At 46.9% G+C, this 15,566-nt stretch overlaps 1 protein-coding gene across 1 annotated transcript in view; it reads left to right on the forward strand.

Annotated features, from left to right (window-relative positions):
- LOC126524359 (fatty acid synthase-like) overlaps positions 1 to 15,566 on the forward strand; it is a 200,540-nt gene that overhangs the window by 117,014 nt on the left and 67,960 nt on the right. Inside the window, exons 10-12 of the mRNA XM_055067264.2 lie at positions 1,004 to 1,207; positions 9,441 to 9,698; positions 15,109 to 15,325. Coding sequence (XP_054923239.2) covers positions 1,004 to 1,207; positions 9,441 to 9,698; positions 15,109 to 15,325 — 679 coding nt within the window. The remainder of the gene's footprint in view (positions 1 to 1,003; positions 1,208 to 9,440; positions 9,699 to 15,108; positions 15,326 to 15,566) is intronic.

Raw genomic sequence — 15,566 nt, forward strand, 5'->3', positions numbered from 1 at the left:
CTCGAACAAGTGATTTTTAAAAATTCCGGATAGCCTAAAAGTGATCACCCCTCGTATAGAGCTCGTTAAAACACTTTTTGCTTTATTCCTCTGCAAGATTCAAGAAAACATGGAGTCTTAGAGCCAGACAAGAGAAAGAAAATGCCCTTTATAGGGAAATTTCCAATCATCTTTTTTACTAGATATGCCGTATCACATCAAATTCAGCTCTGTGGGAATCTGAAATTGCGTCACCGCAATTCTCGTTTGCATTGGTCCCTAAATGGGTACAAAATGAGAACAGCTTTCAGGCTTTGCATCCCACAGCGTATCGTATTATTAACAATCACTAAGCTTAGGCTAAAAATCCTAAATCAAAGAGTCTTAAGTTTTAAATTTCAGTGATGATGAATACAGTAACGTAAATCACACCGCTGTGTTCATTTTTTCATTGCAGTGATAGCAATTGCTGATTTTTGAAGACGCGATCAATCCATTGAGTGACACGACAAAAAATAACAAGCCGGCGTTGCAGATAAAGCATCGATTGACACGTGTAGTTTACGTTTTACACTTTCCCTAGGTAAGCTAAATATTCATTGAAATATGTGACTGACAAGAAATTTGAGTCCCCATTTCAGACGCACTGGTTCAAACATACATAAATGACTGCGTAACATGTATGACCCTAATTGCGGGATCAAGCTGACACAATAAATGGTTCGCTGGTCATATTTCTTGGCGTAGCATTAACATAGAATACCATAGTTAGAACGCATGATTCATGTGGTTTGCGATAGAATTTTACACAGAAAAGTGCCAGATGACACTCGAAAGACCGCCCGCATCTAGAATCACTTTCGTTCAATAAATCTAGAAGGAGCATCGATTTGAACGCCTGTATCAAACTTACTGCCGCTAGAGGCGATGTGGAGGCTATATCACAAATGAGACTTAAAATGATACGTTAGCGCCAATGACACTCTGTTCGCTGAGACGTTAACAGTTCGTGAATATCACGTAGGTGATTCCGGAACCAAAGCACCGCAGCGAGCGCTGGTTGAGCTCCTCAGTGCCACCGCACCGCTGGCATGAACCGCTCGCTCAAACGTGCTCGGCGGAGTACCAAGTCAACAACTTCCTATCGCCTGTGCTTTTCTCCGAAGCACTCCAGCATGTGCCCCAGGACGCCATCTTGGTAGAGGTAGCGCCACACTGCCTCTTGCAGGTGAGGTACCCCCTTACTCTTTTATTGAATGGCCTTCTGCAATAATTTCCCTATACCATTTCTAACCCATGAACGCGAAAGTGGGATACTGAGGAAAAGACTTGTAAAGAAGCGAAGGACTGCGCAACAATGGATGCAATGTAATATGACAGGCCTAACACTAAGGAACAGGAACACATCAGTATATTGTGACGTAGCAGTTGTCACTACGTTTATTCCGAGTCGAAGATTCGGCGAACCGATCACGCCCACAGCACGGATCACAGTCGAGAGCCAGCCCCACAAGCGATGATGAAGAAGAACCCCATATGAACTCCCCATGATGATGATCATGTACATATGACAAAGAATAGCTTATAAATGGCCACAATATGTAAGAAATCTAAGGCGAGTAGGTAGGTGATAGTCTACCTGAGAATGAAAGGATTATATGAAGTTTGGTAGGACGTGTAATGCGTAGAGCAAATAACTGGGGAGGTATTAGAATAAAATAATGGGCTCGAATAGAAGAGAAACACTAAGGGACGGCAGATGTGTAGAAAATATGCAGAAAATGAGAACAGCTTCCAGCCTTTGCATCCCCGCGACGTGTCGTAATATTAACAATTACTAAGCTGAGGATCAAAATCAAAAAGACGAGATCAAGATCGACGAGATTAGTGCACTTTATGGTAAAGAGGGAACCAGTTCACGCAGTACCGCAATGCATGTATATCATAGTACATTCCTCTATCAGTGCGCATTCTAGAGTAAGCGCGCCCCTCCTCATCCACCCATTGGTAAAGAAATTTGCTTTAAAATGCTTTTAGCAAAAGGGCAGCACATAGTTTCATTTATTAATAGTAACAAACGGAGTCAACACGCTTCACCAACCTTTTCTTGCAGTGTTGGGAGCACCTACAGACCTTCTGAGGCTTGGTGCTGTTGAGTGGTCCCTACGAAGCAGTGCTCACCTCGTGCACATTAGCGAATCCCCTTCAAACAGCACATTTTCTTACTTATCAATAAAGTAAAAAGTCACAAGATGGTCGGTACAAAGAATAGGCTAGGCTTGAAATTTTCGTGCGGCGATTGAATATTTTTAAGGCTTTAATGCGATAACGTGAAAATAATGGCTAAATATTCAAAAATTGTTGAGCCTGTCATGGTGAGAAACTGCGGTTGTAATTTTAGCAAATGAAGCGGATAGATTTTTGTCGAACGTTTTGGAGCGGGCTTATTTCACATTGTTTGTAGGGGAACCAAGCGACAGATGCATATTCTAGAACTGGGAGAAATTATGTTCTATATAATAGCAGTTCAGTATCACGGGGGGTTTTAGCTAAAGTGCGGCGCTAATAACCCAATTTTTTAGGGCTTTCTAGTTTACATAAGCGATATGTTTAGACCAAGAAATATGTTCTGTTAGAATGACACATAGGTATTCATACTGAGACACTCTTTTAGGCTGAATGCCATCTAACTTGTGTTCATTCGCCACATTTTGTAACAAGCGCAGAAAGGCATGAGGGATTGGGCAAGCACGGCGGTGGTCATCGACGGAGTTAATTGATTGGTATAATAAGACAGTGAACTGCATAACGTGTGTTTTAGTTGAGGTGCTAGGAGGTAAATCATTCATATGTATTAGAAATGTTACAGGACCTAATACGGATCCCTGAGGAACGCCTGACGTAACGTCGACAGGAATTGATTCCACTGAGTTAAAAGCAAGAAATGGTGACCGGCAATGAAGAAAACTCGCTATCCAAGAAACAAGACACGGATTATTGAATATGGCGTTTAGTTATACCTGTAGTTTAGCATGAATCACAGAGTCAAACGCTTTAGAGAATCCAATAAAGATGGAATCCACTTGATTACATATGTATAGGTTAGAAGCGATATCATGAACAAAATCGACTAATTGCGTTACAGTGCTATAACCATGACGGAAACCGTGCTGGGCAGATGTTAGAACGTCATTAGAGTTAAGGAATTTGATTATGTGTTTGTCAATAACGTGCTCTAACATCTTGCATGACTGGGGTGTGAGAGATATTGTCCTGTAATTAGAAAGATGTTTATCCCATGATTTATACAAAGGCAGGACTTTGGCTGTTTGCCGTTTAGTGGGTACTTCACCAGAGTCTAAAGCGTCGTACGACGAGAACGAACCCAAGCGCTACTAGAAACCCGGGTGCAGCTGCCTAATGAGACTACCGCGATTTTTACAGAAGAAATGAGCCGCCTATTCCGCCACGCCGACCCGGAAATGTCCTAGGAAAAGAAAGTCCGCCTACTGATGCGTGGTGTAAAGGAGGAACTTTTCGCCGGTATGATACGGAGCCCACCGAAGACCGTCGACGAGTTTCTTCGCGAGGCCACCAGCATCGAGAAGACACTGGAAATGCGGAACCGGCAATTAAACCGCCGCACTAACTCGACAAACTATGCCGGAGTTCAGTCACTGGCCACCGACGACCTGCGCGAGACTATCTGAGCGGTCGTGCGGGAGGAGCTACAAAAGCTGTTCCCTTCATCACAGCCTCAAGTGGCTTCAATTGCCGGCGCCGTCCGTGAGGAGCTTCACCAACAACTCGGAGTAGCCCCTGAATCGCCGCAGCCTCAGCCGCAAGCGATGACATACGCCGCTGTAGCCCGCCGTCACGTACCCCCTCCGCGCCCACGGCAGGGCCCAGTGACGACACAGTTCCGTCGTCCGCTACCACCCCCGCCGCCAGCACGCCAACCCATCACCCCTCGCGGCATTCCAAGGAAGACTGACATTTGGCGCGCGCCCGACCACCGCCCACACTGCTACCTCTGCGGCGAAGCCAGCCATGTGTACCGCCGATGCCCATACCACGATCTGGGATTGCGAGGCTTCGCCGTCAACGCACAGCGCCCGATGGAAGGTGAACGCCCTCGTGACATCGCCGATTACCTCGCCGCTACTCAGTGGAACCCTCGACGACCATCGCGTTCGCCGTCACCAGGCCGCTACCTGTCGCCACAGCGCCGACCATACACTGGCCCAGCCCGGGGCCGGTCCATCAGCCCATATCCGGAAAACTAAAAGCAGCAACCGATGGAGGTGCGGTTGCTGTTCGTCGAACTGACGAAGATCCTCCGGCGCTGACGAAGACGCCGAAAAGACTGTCTTGACGACATAACAACGACGACACGTCGCCGTCTTGAGGAAGTCTGGCAGGAAAGAACACGCTGACGAAAGACCGCCTGACGACGCCACGTACCAACCACAGGTCAACGCGACACAGCCGTGATCCCACGCCAAGGCCTAACTGTAACGCAAGACAAAGAACCAACGACCTCGACGTGCTTCTCGACGGCCACGCAGTCACCGCCTTAGTAGACACAGGAGCCGATTACTCCGTCATGAGTGGACACATCGCAGCCAAATTGAAGAAAGTTAAGACTGCATGGGAAGGCCCGTTAATTCGGACCGCTGGAGGACACCTCATCACGCTGAGTGGAATCTGCACGGCAAGAATTACCATTCATGACCAGACATACCCTGCAACCTTCGTTATCCTGCAACAGTGTTCACGAGACGTCATTCTCGGCTTGGATTTCCTAAACCAACACGATGCAGTCATCGACCTGAAGTCGAAGTCGATAACTCTGTCTGCAGATCAAGCGATACCGCCGGAGAGCTCTCGTAGTCACCATGCCTTAAGTGTGCTCGAAGATCAAGTGAGCATCCCGCCTCGCTCCAGCATTGTTATTTCGATCGGCACCGAAACACCCCCTGACGTAGAAGGCGTCATCGAAGGCGACCAACGTTTTCTGCTCGACCGTGAAATTTGCGTCGCAAGAGGGATCGTTCGACTGCACGGAGGAAACACGAAAGTGTTGCTGACGAACTTCAGCCAATAGTTCAAGCACATCAACAAGGGCACGATGATCGCATACATCAAGGAAATTCAGGAAACCGGCGATGCGTTTGTCGTCTCGGATTCTGTCGCATTTACCCCGACCACCGTAGTTCCCGAGCCAGACTTCGGCATAAATCCAAGTCTCCCCGTGATTAAGCAGCAACAGCTCAGAAGTCTGCTTCGACGATAAAAAGACTGCTTCTCGACGTCATCAAGGATTCCACAAACACCAGTCGCAAAGCATCGCATAATAACCGAAGAGTGCGCTCGACCACTCTGCCAGAGACCTTACCGAGTTTCGACGCGAGAACGCGAAGCTATAAGACAGCAAGTCGACGAAATGCTGCGCGATGACATCATCCAGCCGTCGAAAAACCCGTGGGCGTCTCCAGTTGTTTTAGTGAAGAAAAAGGACGGAACCCTACGTTTCTGCGTCGATTATCGTCGTCTGAACAAGATCACGAAGAAAGACGTATACCCCCTCCCACGGATAGACGACGCATTGAATCGGCTCTGCAATGCTGAATACTTCTCATCGATGGAACTCAAGTCTGGCTACTGGCAAATAGAAGTCGACGAAAGGGATTGCGAAAAGACCGCTTTTATCACGCCAGACGGCCTCTATGGGTTCCAGGTTATGCCATTTGGACTGTGCTCGGCGCCTGCAACGTTCCAGCGCGTGATGGACACGGTTTTAGTAGGATTGAAGTGGCAGACCTGTCTTGTTTACTTGGATGACGTCGTAGTCTTCGCCGGAAATTTCGACGATCACCTTAAGCGGCTTGCGACAGTATTAGAGGCCATCAAGTAATCAGGGCTCACTCTGAAGCCGGAAAAGTGTCGCTTCGCTAACGATGAGCTTCTATTCCTAGGTCACGTCATCGGCAAATCTGGAGTACGCCCCGACCCGGAGAAGACAGCTGCCATCGCAAAGTTCCCGCACCCAATCGACAAGAAGGCAGTGCGCAGATTCCTTGGCATGTGTGACTACTATAGGCGCTTTGTCAAGGAATTTTCACCCATCGCGGAGCCGCTAACACATCTCACGAAATGTGATGTCGAGTTCAAGTGGGAAACGCCGCAGGCCGACGCATTTCAAGAACTCAAACGACGCATGCAGTCGCCCCCGGTACTTGCACACTTGGACGCCGACGCCGATACTGAAATCCACACTGACACCAGCAGCCTAGGCCTCGGTGCCGTCCTAGTGCAGAGGAAAGACGGACTTGAACGCGTGATATCTTATGCTAGCCGGTCGCTGTCAAAAGCGGAAGGCAATTATTCTACGACTGAAAAGGAATGCCTCGCCATCATTTGTGCTCCAGCAAAATTCCGCCCTTACCTCTATGGCAGGCCATTCAAAGTCGTCAACGACCATCACGCGTTATGTTGGCTAGCTAACTTGAAGGACCCTTGAGGACGGCTGGCACGGTGGAGCCTCAGACTACAACAATATGACGTCACCATAATATACAAGTCCGGAAGAAAGCACTCTGACGCCGACTGCTTATCACGCGCCCCCATCGATCCCCCACCGCAAGACAACGTCGACGACGAGGCCTTTCTTGGAATAATAAGCGCGGAAGACTTCACTAAACAGCAGCGAGCAGACCCGGAGCTAAAACGCCTCGTCGAGTACTTGGAAGGAACACCGACGTTATCCCTAGGGCATTTAAGCGCGGGTTGTCTCCGTTCACGCTACAAAACAACCTGCTCGTGAAGAAGAACTTCTCACCAGTCCGCGCCAGCTACCTTCTAGTTGTGCCGTCAGCGCTGCGTCCAGAAGTACTGCACGCCCTACACGACGATCCAACCACTGGGCACCTCGGATTCTCCCGGACGCTGTCGAGGATACAGGAAAGGTATTACTGGCCGCATCGGACCGCCGACGTCGCCCGTTACATCAAGACATGCCGAGACTGTCAGCGACGCAAGACACCACCGACAAGGCCAGCAGGATTACTACAGCCGATCGAACCTCCTCGTCGACCATTCCAGCAGATTGGGATGGATTTGTTGGGGCCGTTTCCGACGTCAACATCCGGGAATAAGGGGACCGTCGTGGCGACGGACTACCTCACCCGCTTCGCTGAAACTAAAGCTCTACGAAAAGGCAGCGCAGCCGAAGTGCCGAAATTTTTCGTCTAGAACATCGTGCTGCGACATGGTGCCCCAGAAGTCCTCATCACCGACCGAGGAACGGCTTTTACAGCAGAGCTCACCCAAGCCATTCTGCAATACAGCCAGACAAGCCACAGGAGGACAACTGCCTACCACCCGCAGACAAATGGTATCACGCACCGCCTGAACAAGCCCCTGGCCGACATGCTAGCAATGTACGTCGACGTCGAACGCAAGGCCTGGGATGCCGTCCTGCCGTACGTAACATTCGCTTACAACACGGCGGTGCAAGAAACAACACAGATCACGCCCTTTAAGCTGGTTTACGGCAGGAACCCGACCACGACGCTCGACGCCATGCTGCCTCACGTCACTGACGAGGAGAATCTTGACGTCGCTACCTATCTTCAGCGCGCCGAAGAAGCCCAACAGCTCGCCCGCCTATGGATCAAGAACCAGCAGCGTACCGACAGCCGACACTACAACCTCCGACGACGCTTCGTCGAGTACCAGCCCGGCGACCGTCTTTGGGTATGGTGGTCCACGTGGTGCGCCTTAAACCATTTTACGGACGCTGACGAACTTCCTTATTTTGTTCTTTTCTTTGCTACGAGTGCTTTTCTTTATTACTTTCGTTTGTTTGCAGCATCGGGTCGATGCTTTTTAAGAGGGGGTATTGACACATGTACTTATATTTAACGGGCGACCACGTTTCGCCGCCTAAGAAATCTTATCGCACAGCGCGGGACGCGCGTGCATGTATCCGAAGTTTCTGGAAAGTTATCGATGCTTCTATCCGTTGTCTGTTGTCGCCGAACCTTGTGTTATCTGATTTCATCGCGTGACGCGAATGGTGTAGAATTTTGTGGAAGGCACGCGGGTCCCAACAATTAGTCTGGAACATTCGATGACTGCTGTATAAAAGCCGACATGCTGGACCCGCTGATCAGATTTTCGACGATCGCCGACCGTGTTCGCCGCTATCGTTGTGCTATAAGTGTAGCCTGTTTTTGTGGGCACAGGTTCGCCCAATAAAAGTTAGTTCTGTCTTTCACAGCATTGCTACTGTGTTCTTCAACGTCACCACCACGTGACAATATGTACGAGAACTGCGTTTTGATCCGAGATTCGTTCCAAGATATTAGACTTAAAGCGTAAAGGAGCAAGCCTGTTACTGATAAACACTAAGTAAAGTATGGAGTTCTATCGCGTATTCTTATCAACTAATTGTATAAGGTTATGAGACAAAGAAAACGTAATTAAGTCTCTGCAAATAGAGGCAGTAGTGGCGGATTATGTAAGTGAAGGCCAGTGAATGCCAGGGACGTTAAAATCACCAATAACGATGAAGTTAGGACTGTCTAGGCTATGGTCATGTATAAAATGCGAAATATCGAAAAAGTCACTAGGTCTAGCAGGGTGGCGATAAAGGCTACAAATTGTCAACTTCTGCTTATGCCCTACTAACTTGTACGAAACCGATTCTACATTAGGAAGACCTGGTAAAACCATAAAGCTAAATTCTGTGCGTAAAAGCAAAGCAACACCATGGCCTTTCTTATTCTGACGGTCATACCGGACGGCAGTATAACCAGGAGGCGTGGATTCTGAGCCATGAATATCTTCATGAAGCCATGTTTCTGTGATGCATATAACATGAGGAGGACTTGAAGAAACCAGAAAAAAACTGAGGAATTCATTACTTATGCTTTTCGCGTGAACATTCAAAAGCACAACGTCTGTGGCAGAGTGATGAGATTGTTAACATAGTGATGATGATACGTTTGGAAAACTTGCGCTAGATTCAAAACCAGGAGCTATTACTAAACTGTTAGAGGCACCGTCGAAGTTGTAACGAACGTTATCAATAAATAAATGATTGAACCTCATCTGAATAACCGAAGGGTTATTCCGCTGCTCAACCGAAGTATCTCGTAGCTTTTTACGTACTGCGCGCACTCTGGACGAAAACTGGTCATTGTTTCATTCAGGGCAGGAGAAGAAATATTGAGAAACTCCGCTGGATTGTACATGGAAGAAAGGGGAAGATATAGAGCTGGACTCCACATCGCTGTCTCTTATCCTTGTTTGTAGCAGTGTTTGAGATGTACGTGAATTACAACACAGAATGAAGTGTGGTAAATACAACAGCGCTATTTCCGGCTTAGCATAGGCAAATTATAGCATATTTTTCATCTACCAACATAACATACCACCTCCTCAATTATGTGCAGGCTATCTTGCAACGTGCCATTGGGCCCGACGCCAGCTGCCTCGGCCTGATGAAGCGCAAGGTTGACAACCATGCGTACTTCCTAAATTCATTGGGAAAGTTGCACTTGCTAGGCGTGCAACTCGATTTGTCACCGCTCTATCCGCCTGTACCGCTGCCCGTACCACGTGGAACTCCGAGCATCGGGCATCTCGTCAGCTGGGACCACTCTGAAACATGGAGCGTTGCCAAGTGGAATGATTTCGCCCCGTTTTCTCAGGTGAAAGATTATTGCCCTTCATTTACTGTAGCATATATGTGCCAGGAGGTGGTCAACGGGGAAATTCTCGGATGTTTACTGCTATAGCAAGTATTTTATTCTGAGTACTGTTAGTCGCCTAACACGTTTTTACTCATAACAGTTAGATAAAAAGGCACCAAATTCTTACAGGACAGGTGTAGCCATTGTCAAAATGGAGCACTTAGAGACCAGGTTAGCATATTTTCGTGCACCATATTTCATCTCTTAAGTTAATCGCATTAATCGCATATTACACTCTTGTAATACGATTCCATTTCATCTGGTTCATATAGCAGTATTCATTATTACAAGCGCTGTTCTGCACCAGCCTAGAGCAAGCTCGCGGAAGGTGCGCAACACTGAGTCTCGAGTTTTGATCTTCCTCAGTTCAGGAGCCAAGCGGCGACAGCAGCGCTTGGGCTCTCTCACTCAATACAATGGCCCCGTGAGAGACGAGCAGCCATCTTGTTTAATCATGGTGACGACGCAATAATGGGGCTATAATACAGTTTCAAAGGCCTGACGTGTTCGGTCTGGTGACCGCGACGCCGCGAGTCCTCAGACGGTGGCAGTGGCTTGACCACGCAGCTTACTGGAAATGTACGGACGACAATTCGGTAATGTCTTTGGTATTGAGCTGGGAGTTTAGATGGAAGATTGCGAACGTGGGGCGGAACCTGTAACCAAACGAGGGAGCCGATACGGAATGTGGAAGTGATGAGGTCATTGTGATGTCGATTTCGCTGGTGAGCATGACTTTCCTTCGTGAAGATACAGCAAGTTGTCGGAATTCTTCAGCGTACTTGGTGACTTACGGGCCGGCATTGGTGGGTGTTGAACTCGCATGACACTACTGTATTGATCGTGCCCTAGAGTTCTCTTCAAAACAAAAAGAATGGTAAAACACCTACACTCACTTGTTTCGTGGTATTGTAAGCATGTGTAACAAAATAAACAAAGAACGTGTCCCAGTCGGAGGGCTCGGACGCGCCTTATGTAGTGAGTATGTCGACAAGAGTTCAATTGGAGTGCTCGGTTAACTTATCAGTTTGAGGATGGTGCAGGGTAGATGTGCAGTGGATGAAGCGGTACTCCGCATGGAGGAATTCAATGCCTTGGAACAGCAATACACGTCCTCTGTCACTGAGAAGTTCCCGAGGAGCGCCAGGCCGAAGCATGAAATTGTGAAAGATAAAGATAGCACCCTCTTGCGCTGTAGGGGTAAGGGGGGTGGCTGCCTCAGTATATCGGGTGAAATGTTTAACACCAACAATCATTCACCAGCTCGCAGACGCAGTGCACAGTAGTAGGCCGTAAAGGTCGATGCCGACGTGATCTAAAGGATCTGCAGGGTAATACAGAGGCTGCCGAGTGCTGCTCTAACGTCACAGATGAACCTTACGTTGTTTCCATACTTCGCAAGCATGGATGTACTTGCGGACAAAGCTCTACAAAACGCTGGCGTAACCTTACTTAGGAAACGTTGGCGAAAGCTTGAATAAGTTTTCAGCAGATCTGCATTAGCACACTGGTGGCCGGCATGAAAAGCTGCACAAATGTCGGAACACAGATGCCGGGGTATTACGAGAAGCCACTTGCGACCAAGCGGTGTATAGGTGCGCCGGTAGAGTAGGTTGCCTCGAACGGTAGAATGAGAATATTGACGGTGGAGCGCGTGGTAGGACGTGACGCCGGTAAAATCCGATAGAAGATCAAGAAGAGCAACAATTCACGGATCTTTCCATTGCTCTGGAGGCATTGCGCTAACGTTGAGCACTCAGATATCCGTATACTGTGCCGAGACAAACGCTGTGTCACGTGTTATAGGAGTAAAGCATCCCATCAAAGTGGTGGCAGCCAGACTCTACACCTTTTGAATATCACTCTTGTAGCCGAAGTGCACAGTAACCGAGACATCCCGAGGGGTCTTTCAGTGACTATGAAGCTCTGGAGGTTCTTCCTTGATGTTGGTTTGGGGAATTCGATGACAGCTCGAGGTTTCATAAAATTATGAATGAAGCCGTCATTGAACTCTACGTGGAAAAAGTTGATCAAGGTGCGGGCTGCAAAGTGACACTTCTTCACTTCTTGATGTTGAGCTGAAGAGCAGCTTTTTTGAGAAGTTTCATAACTTGGTGGAGACGAGTAAAGTGTGCAAAAAATGTGGGTGAAATCACGATGATGTCATCAAGATAGCATATGCAGATGTTCTATTGCACTGTGCTACTTATTTGATCCATCATGTTTTCGAATGTGACGAGCGCATTACCGAGTCTCAACGACATGACGTTATATGCATATAGCTGATATGGGGTGATCAATACTTCCTTAGCGTGATCGAAGAAAGGATCTCGGCAACTTGCTCATGGATAACCTTCTGTATGGTCGACGACAGAGGTTGGGCACGCTCCTGGTTGAGAGAAGAAGCCCTTGATTCGGGGCAGCAAAGAACAGCATGGCTGGCAGAAACCGCTTGGTTAGAAATACATTTGACTTGAGGAAATGCTTGGCGAGCAATTTCACCCAACCCCACGCTACTTACGCAATTTATTAAAATTTGGCAGTATGGGATGACGGCGGCAACGGTGGTGGGATTTTTATCCATGAACAGTGCAAAGACATCATCCTTGAAGCCCCTAAGTATCTGTCTCTTTTCTTCTTCTGTCAACGTTGAACTCACTTGGTTACATAGATCGATGATATTCTTTATGTAACTCATGATTTTCTCTCCGGCCAGTTGTGTTCATTGCCGAAGGTGCTGTTTCTTGCAAAGATTTCGCGCAGCGGGTCGGCAAAACACGTCCAAAAGCAGTTTTAAAATCAGCCGAAGTTGGAACACTTGTGGCTCCAAAACCGAATGTTGGCCACCTCCGCAAGATAAAATATAACGTTCGTAAGCTTCGTGAGGTCACGCATCGGTGGTGTTCGCTCACGCCTTCATAGAAAGACAACCACTTGTCGGCGTCAATGCCACCAGTATTCCACACAGCTGGGTAGCGCTGAAGAAACGCACCACAAGTAATGGTAGAGTTGAAGAGATTGATCGCTCACCGGTGTCGTCTGGCCAGGTGTGGTCAGCAGTGGCTGGAAGAGTGTGGCCTTGGCAATACAGAATGAGGTATCGGTCGCACCTCCACAATATGCAACGATGCTTAGTAACATGAGGAGGACGTTCTGGTGGGCTAGTTGGTTCTTAGCTTTAGACGTTTCTTATAATTGCGCGAAAAAAACTAGGACACAAGCAAGAAACACACCACACCACGAGCGCACACTGCCAACCGTTTATTTTTGGAAAGCAAGCAACATACATATGTTTCATTCGGGAACCTGTGACTGTGTCCATATTGTCACTGTCACATGTGCCGATTAACATAAAATAACTTAAAGATTGTCTGCTGGGTAACAGTGTATCCAAGATTGCGACAAGTGATCAGAAAAAGAACCATGAGCCATTCTCACGGCATCTTAAAAGAGGGAGAGATAAAATTAAAAAGAAAAACAGGAAGAGACCGCGAGTATGTGAAGGAAACGGATATGGCACTTAATAAATAACCAGTGTAAAGGCGAACGACGTGGGCATAAAATCATTTGTAGAAAGCAAAAAAGGCAATAGAACAAAAAACAACATAACATCAAACGGGAAATATCACACCTATCAAGAAATGTGGAAAGGACGTCATGAAGTGATGAAGGCTTAAAATGTGGCCTAATGAACAGTACCATGGAAAATGGGGGTGACGGCGACTATTGAATTTACAAACGTGATTTTGGAAAGAGTGAGACCTGGGGAAAAAAAACTAATGCTCGGCGGCATTCTGCGCGGCGTTCTAACGCTGTGCAGCATTCTGCAGTTGGCAGCCTGCGTTCATGGAGTGGTGTGCGTTCCTTTCTTGTGTCCTCGTTTTTTCGCGCCGTTATGAGAAGCGTCTAAAACTTATTAACAGAAGTGGCAGCGCCAGCGCTGAGCTGCACTAGCCTAGAACAAGATCGAGGAAGGCAGCAGCACTAAGGCTCGATATTCGTCTTCCTCACTTGAGAGACCGAGGGGCCGCAGTGACGCGTTGGCTGTCTTCGTCATTACAGTGCTGTTACACAATGTTTTTTTTTCTTTCTTTTATACCTATGAGTGGCCTTGGTAGACTGGTAACACTCGAGCATTCGCAGCTGCTGACATCATTAACCGCAACTGGCTTCTCGCAGCATGTGCACTTGTGGCTACTCAAATTGCTCTAGGAAGGTTGAAAGCTGCTTGGCTAGTTTATATACATATACATATACACACACACACACACACCCCCACATATATATATATATATATATATATATATATATATATATATATATATATATATGTATGTATGTATATATATATATATATATATATATATATATATATATATATATATATATATATATATATATATATATATGTATATATATATATGTATATAGTGTGAAAGTGCGCCGAGACAAACAAAAAGAACCCTTTCTTGTTTTTCTGTGTGTGACTGTTTGCGCTTCGATATTACGAAGTCTGTTGGATTGCACGGACCTGAGCCCGTTTGCTTGAAGCGGAATGAAAACCGCATTTCCCTGAGGATAAACTGTCCGGCTTACAAATTCCTACAAGTGCTTTCAAATGCTACGGCGTTTGTAAATGATGTCATATTCGACTGCTCGTTTCAGTCATAGGCAGCGCTACAAAAAACGTTCAGGGTCTGTTGCAAGGAATGTTGAATTACTACTACGCTATATGACCTCCAGTACCACACTCTTATGTTGCGCCAACGATTTTTTCGTCATGGAGAGGTACGAGAGTTCACTGCAATAGAACACGGTTAAAGTATCGATTCTCTACTAGGACACTCAGCACAAGTCCGAAGTGCTCTTCTTAGCTTGATAATGAATTTATTTCATGTGATCTGCGTGTAAGGATGCATCCGGATATATGCCAGAATAGTGTCATTAATATTAGAGTTTAAGTGCGGTGTGGTAGATAAAGGTCATGGCAAGGTATGCCGTAGTATTTAAAGCAATAAGCAATCTAACCAGATGGGTCAACACTACCTGTGAAATAAATTACCACCACCAAAAAGCTTGTGTTGGGGTAGGTGACCTAAATGACCAGCACAGGAACTGGGTATGCACAGAGTACTTCGCGTTTTTTTCGTAATGATAACACTATCGCTGCGAAACTAAAACTTCATACTAAGACGTTTCCACTACTAGCCTGGCCATCTAAAATAGTATTCTCACTACGGCATTCAAAACAGCGTATTTATTAGAATTCGTATTAGCAAACTACGTTGAGAAAGAAGCCCAATTTTTGAGACCGAAATAACGTGCTTCTGTAATTAGGAACAACTAAAGTTGTGTGTCTCATGTGCAGCTGTGCGAGGACGTTGTGGAAATTGAAATGGGAAACCATGGACAAGATGCGTACTTGGCCGGACATAGAATTCAAGGGCGTACTATTTATCCAGCCTCTGGGTACATAGTAATGGCTTGGAAGTCCTTTGCGAAGCGCAGTGGCAAGTCTTTTGACAAGGTTCCAGTGGTTCTAGAAGATGTGACCTTTCAAAGAGCCGTCATTTTGCCGAAAAGCGGTAAGTTAGCGCGCATTTGGGCTTGCACAACAAAAATGGTTGCGAAGTTTTTGCGATAAGTAAGTCACACAGGTGAAGAGCCTCTCGAGGAAGAAAAAGTGAAGACCAATGGCAGCAAGGAATGCTCGGACAGGAAAAAAAATTGCGCTCCAAGCCGTGCTGTGAAGGTTCTTGGCCAGTGAAGCTGGGGTATCACTTGCTCGCGTAGACCAATGTGACGTAGCCATGAACGCTTAAGCAA

Source organism: Dermacentor andersoni, chromosome 3, assembly GCF_023375885.2.
Source record: "Dermacentor andersoni chromosome 3, qqDerAnde1_hic_scaffold, whole genome shotgun sequence".
Classification (NCBI taxonomy): Eukaryota; Metazoa; Arthropoda; class Arachnida; order Ixodida; family Ixodidae; genus Dermacentor; species Dermacentor andersoni.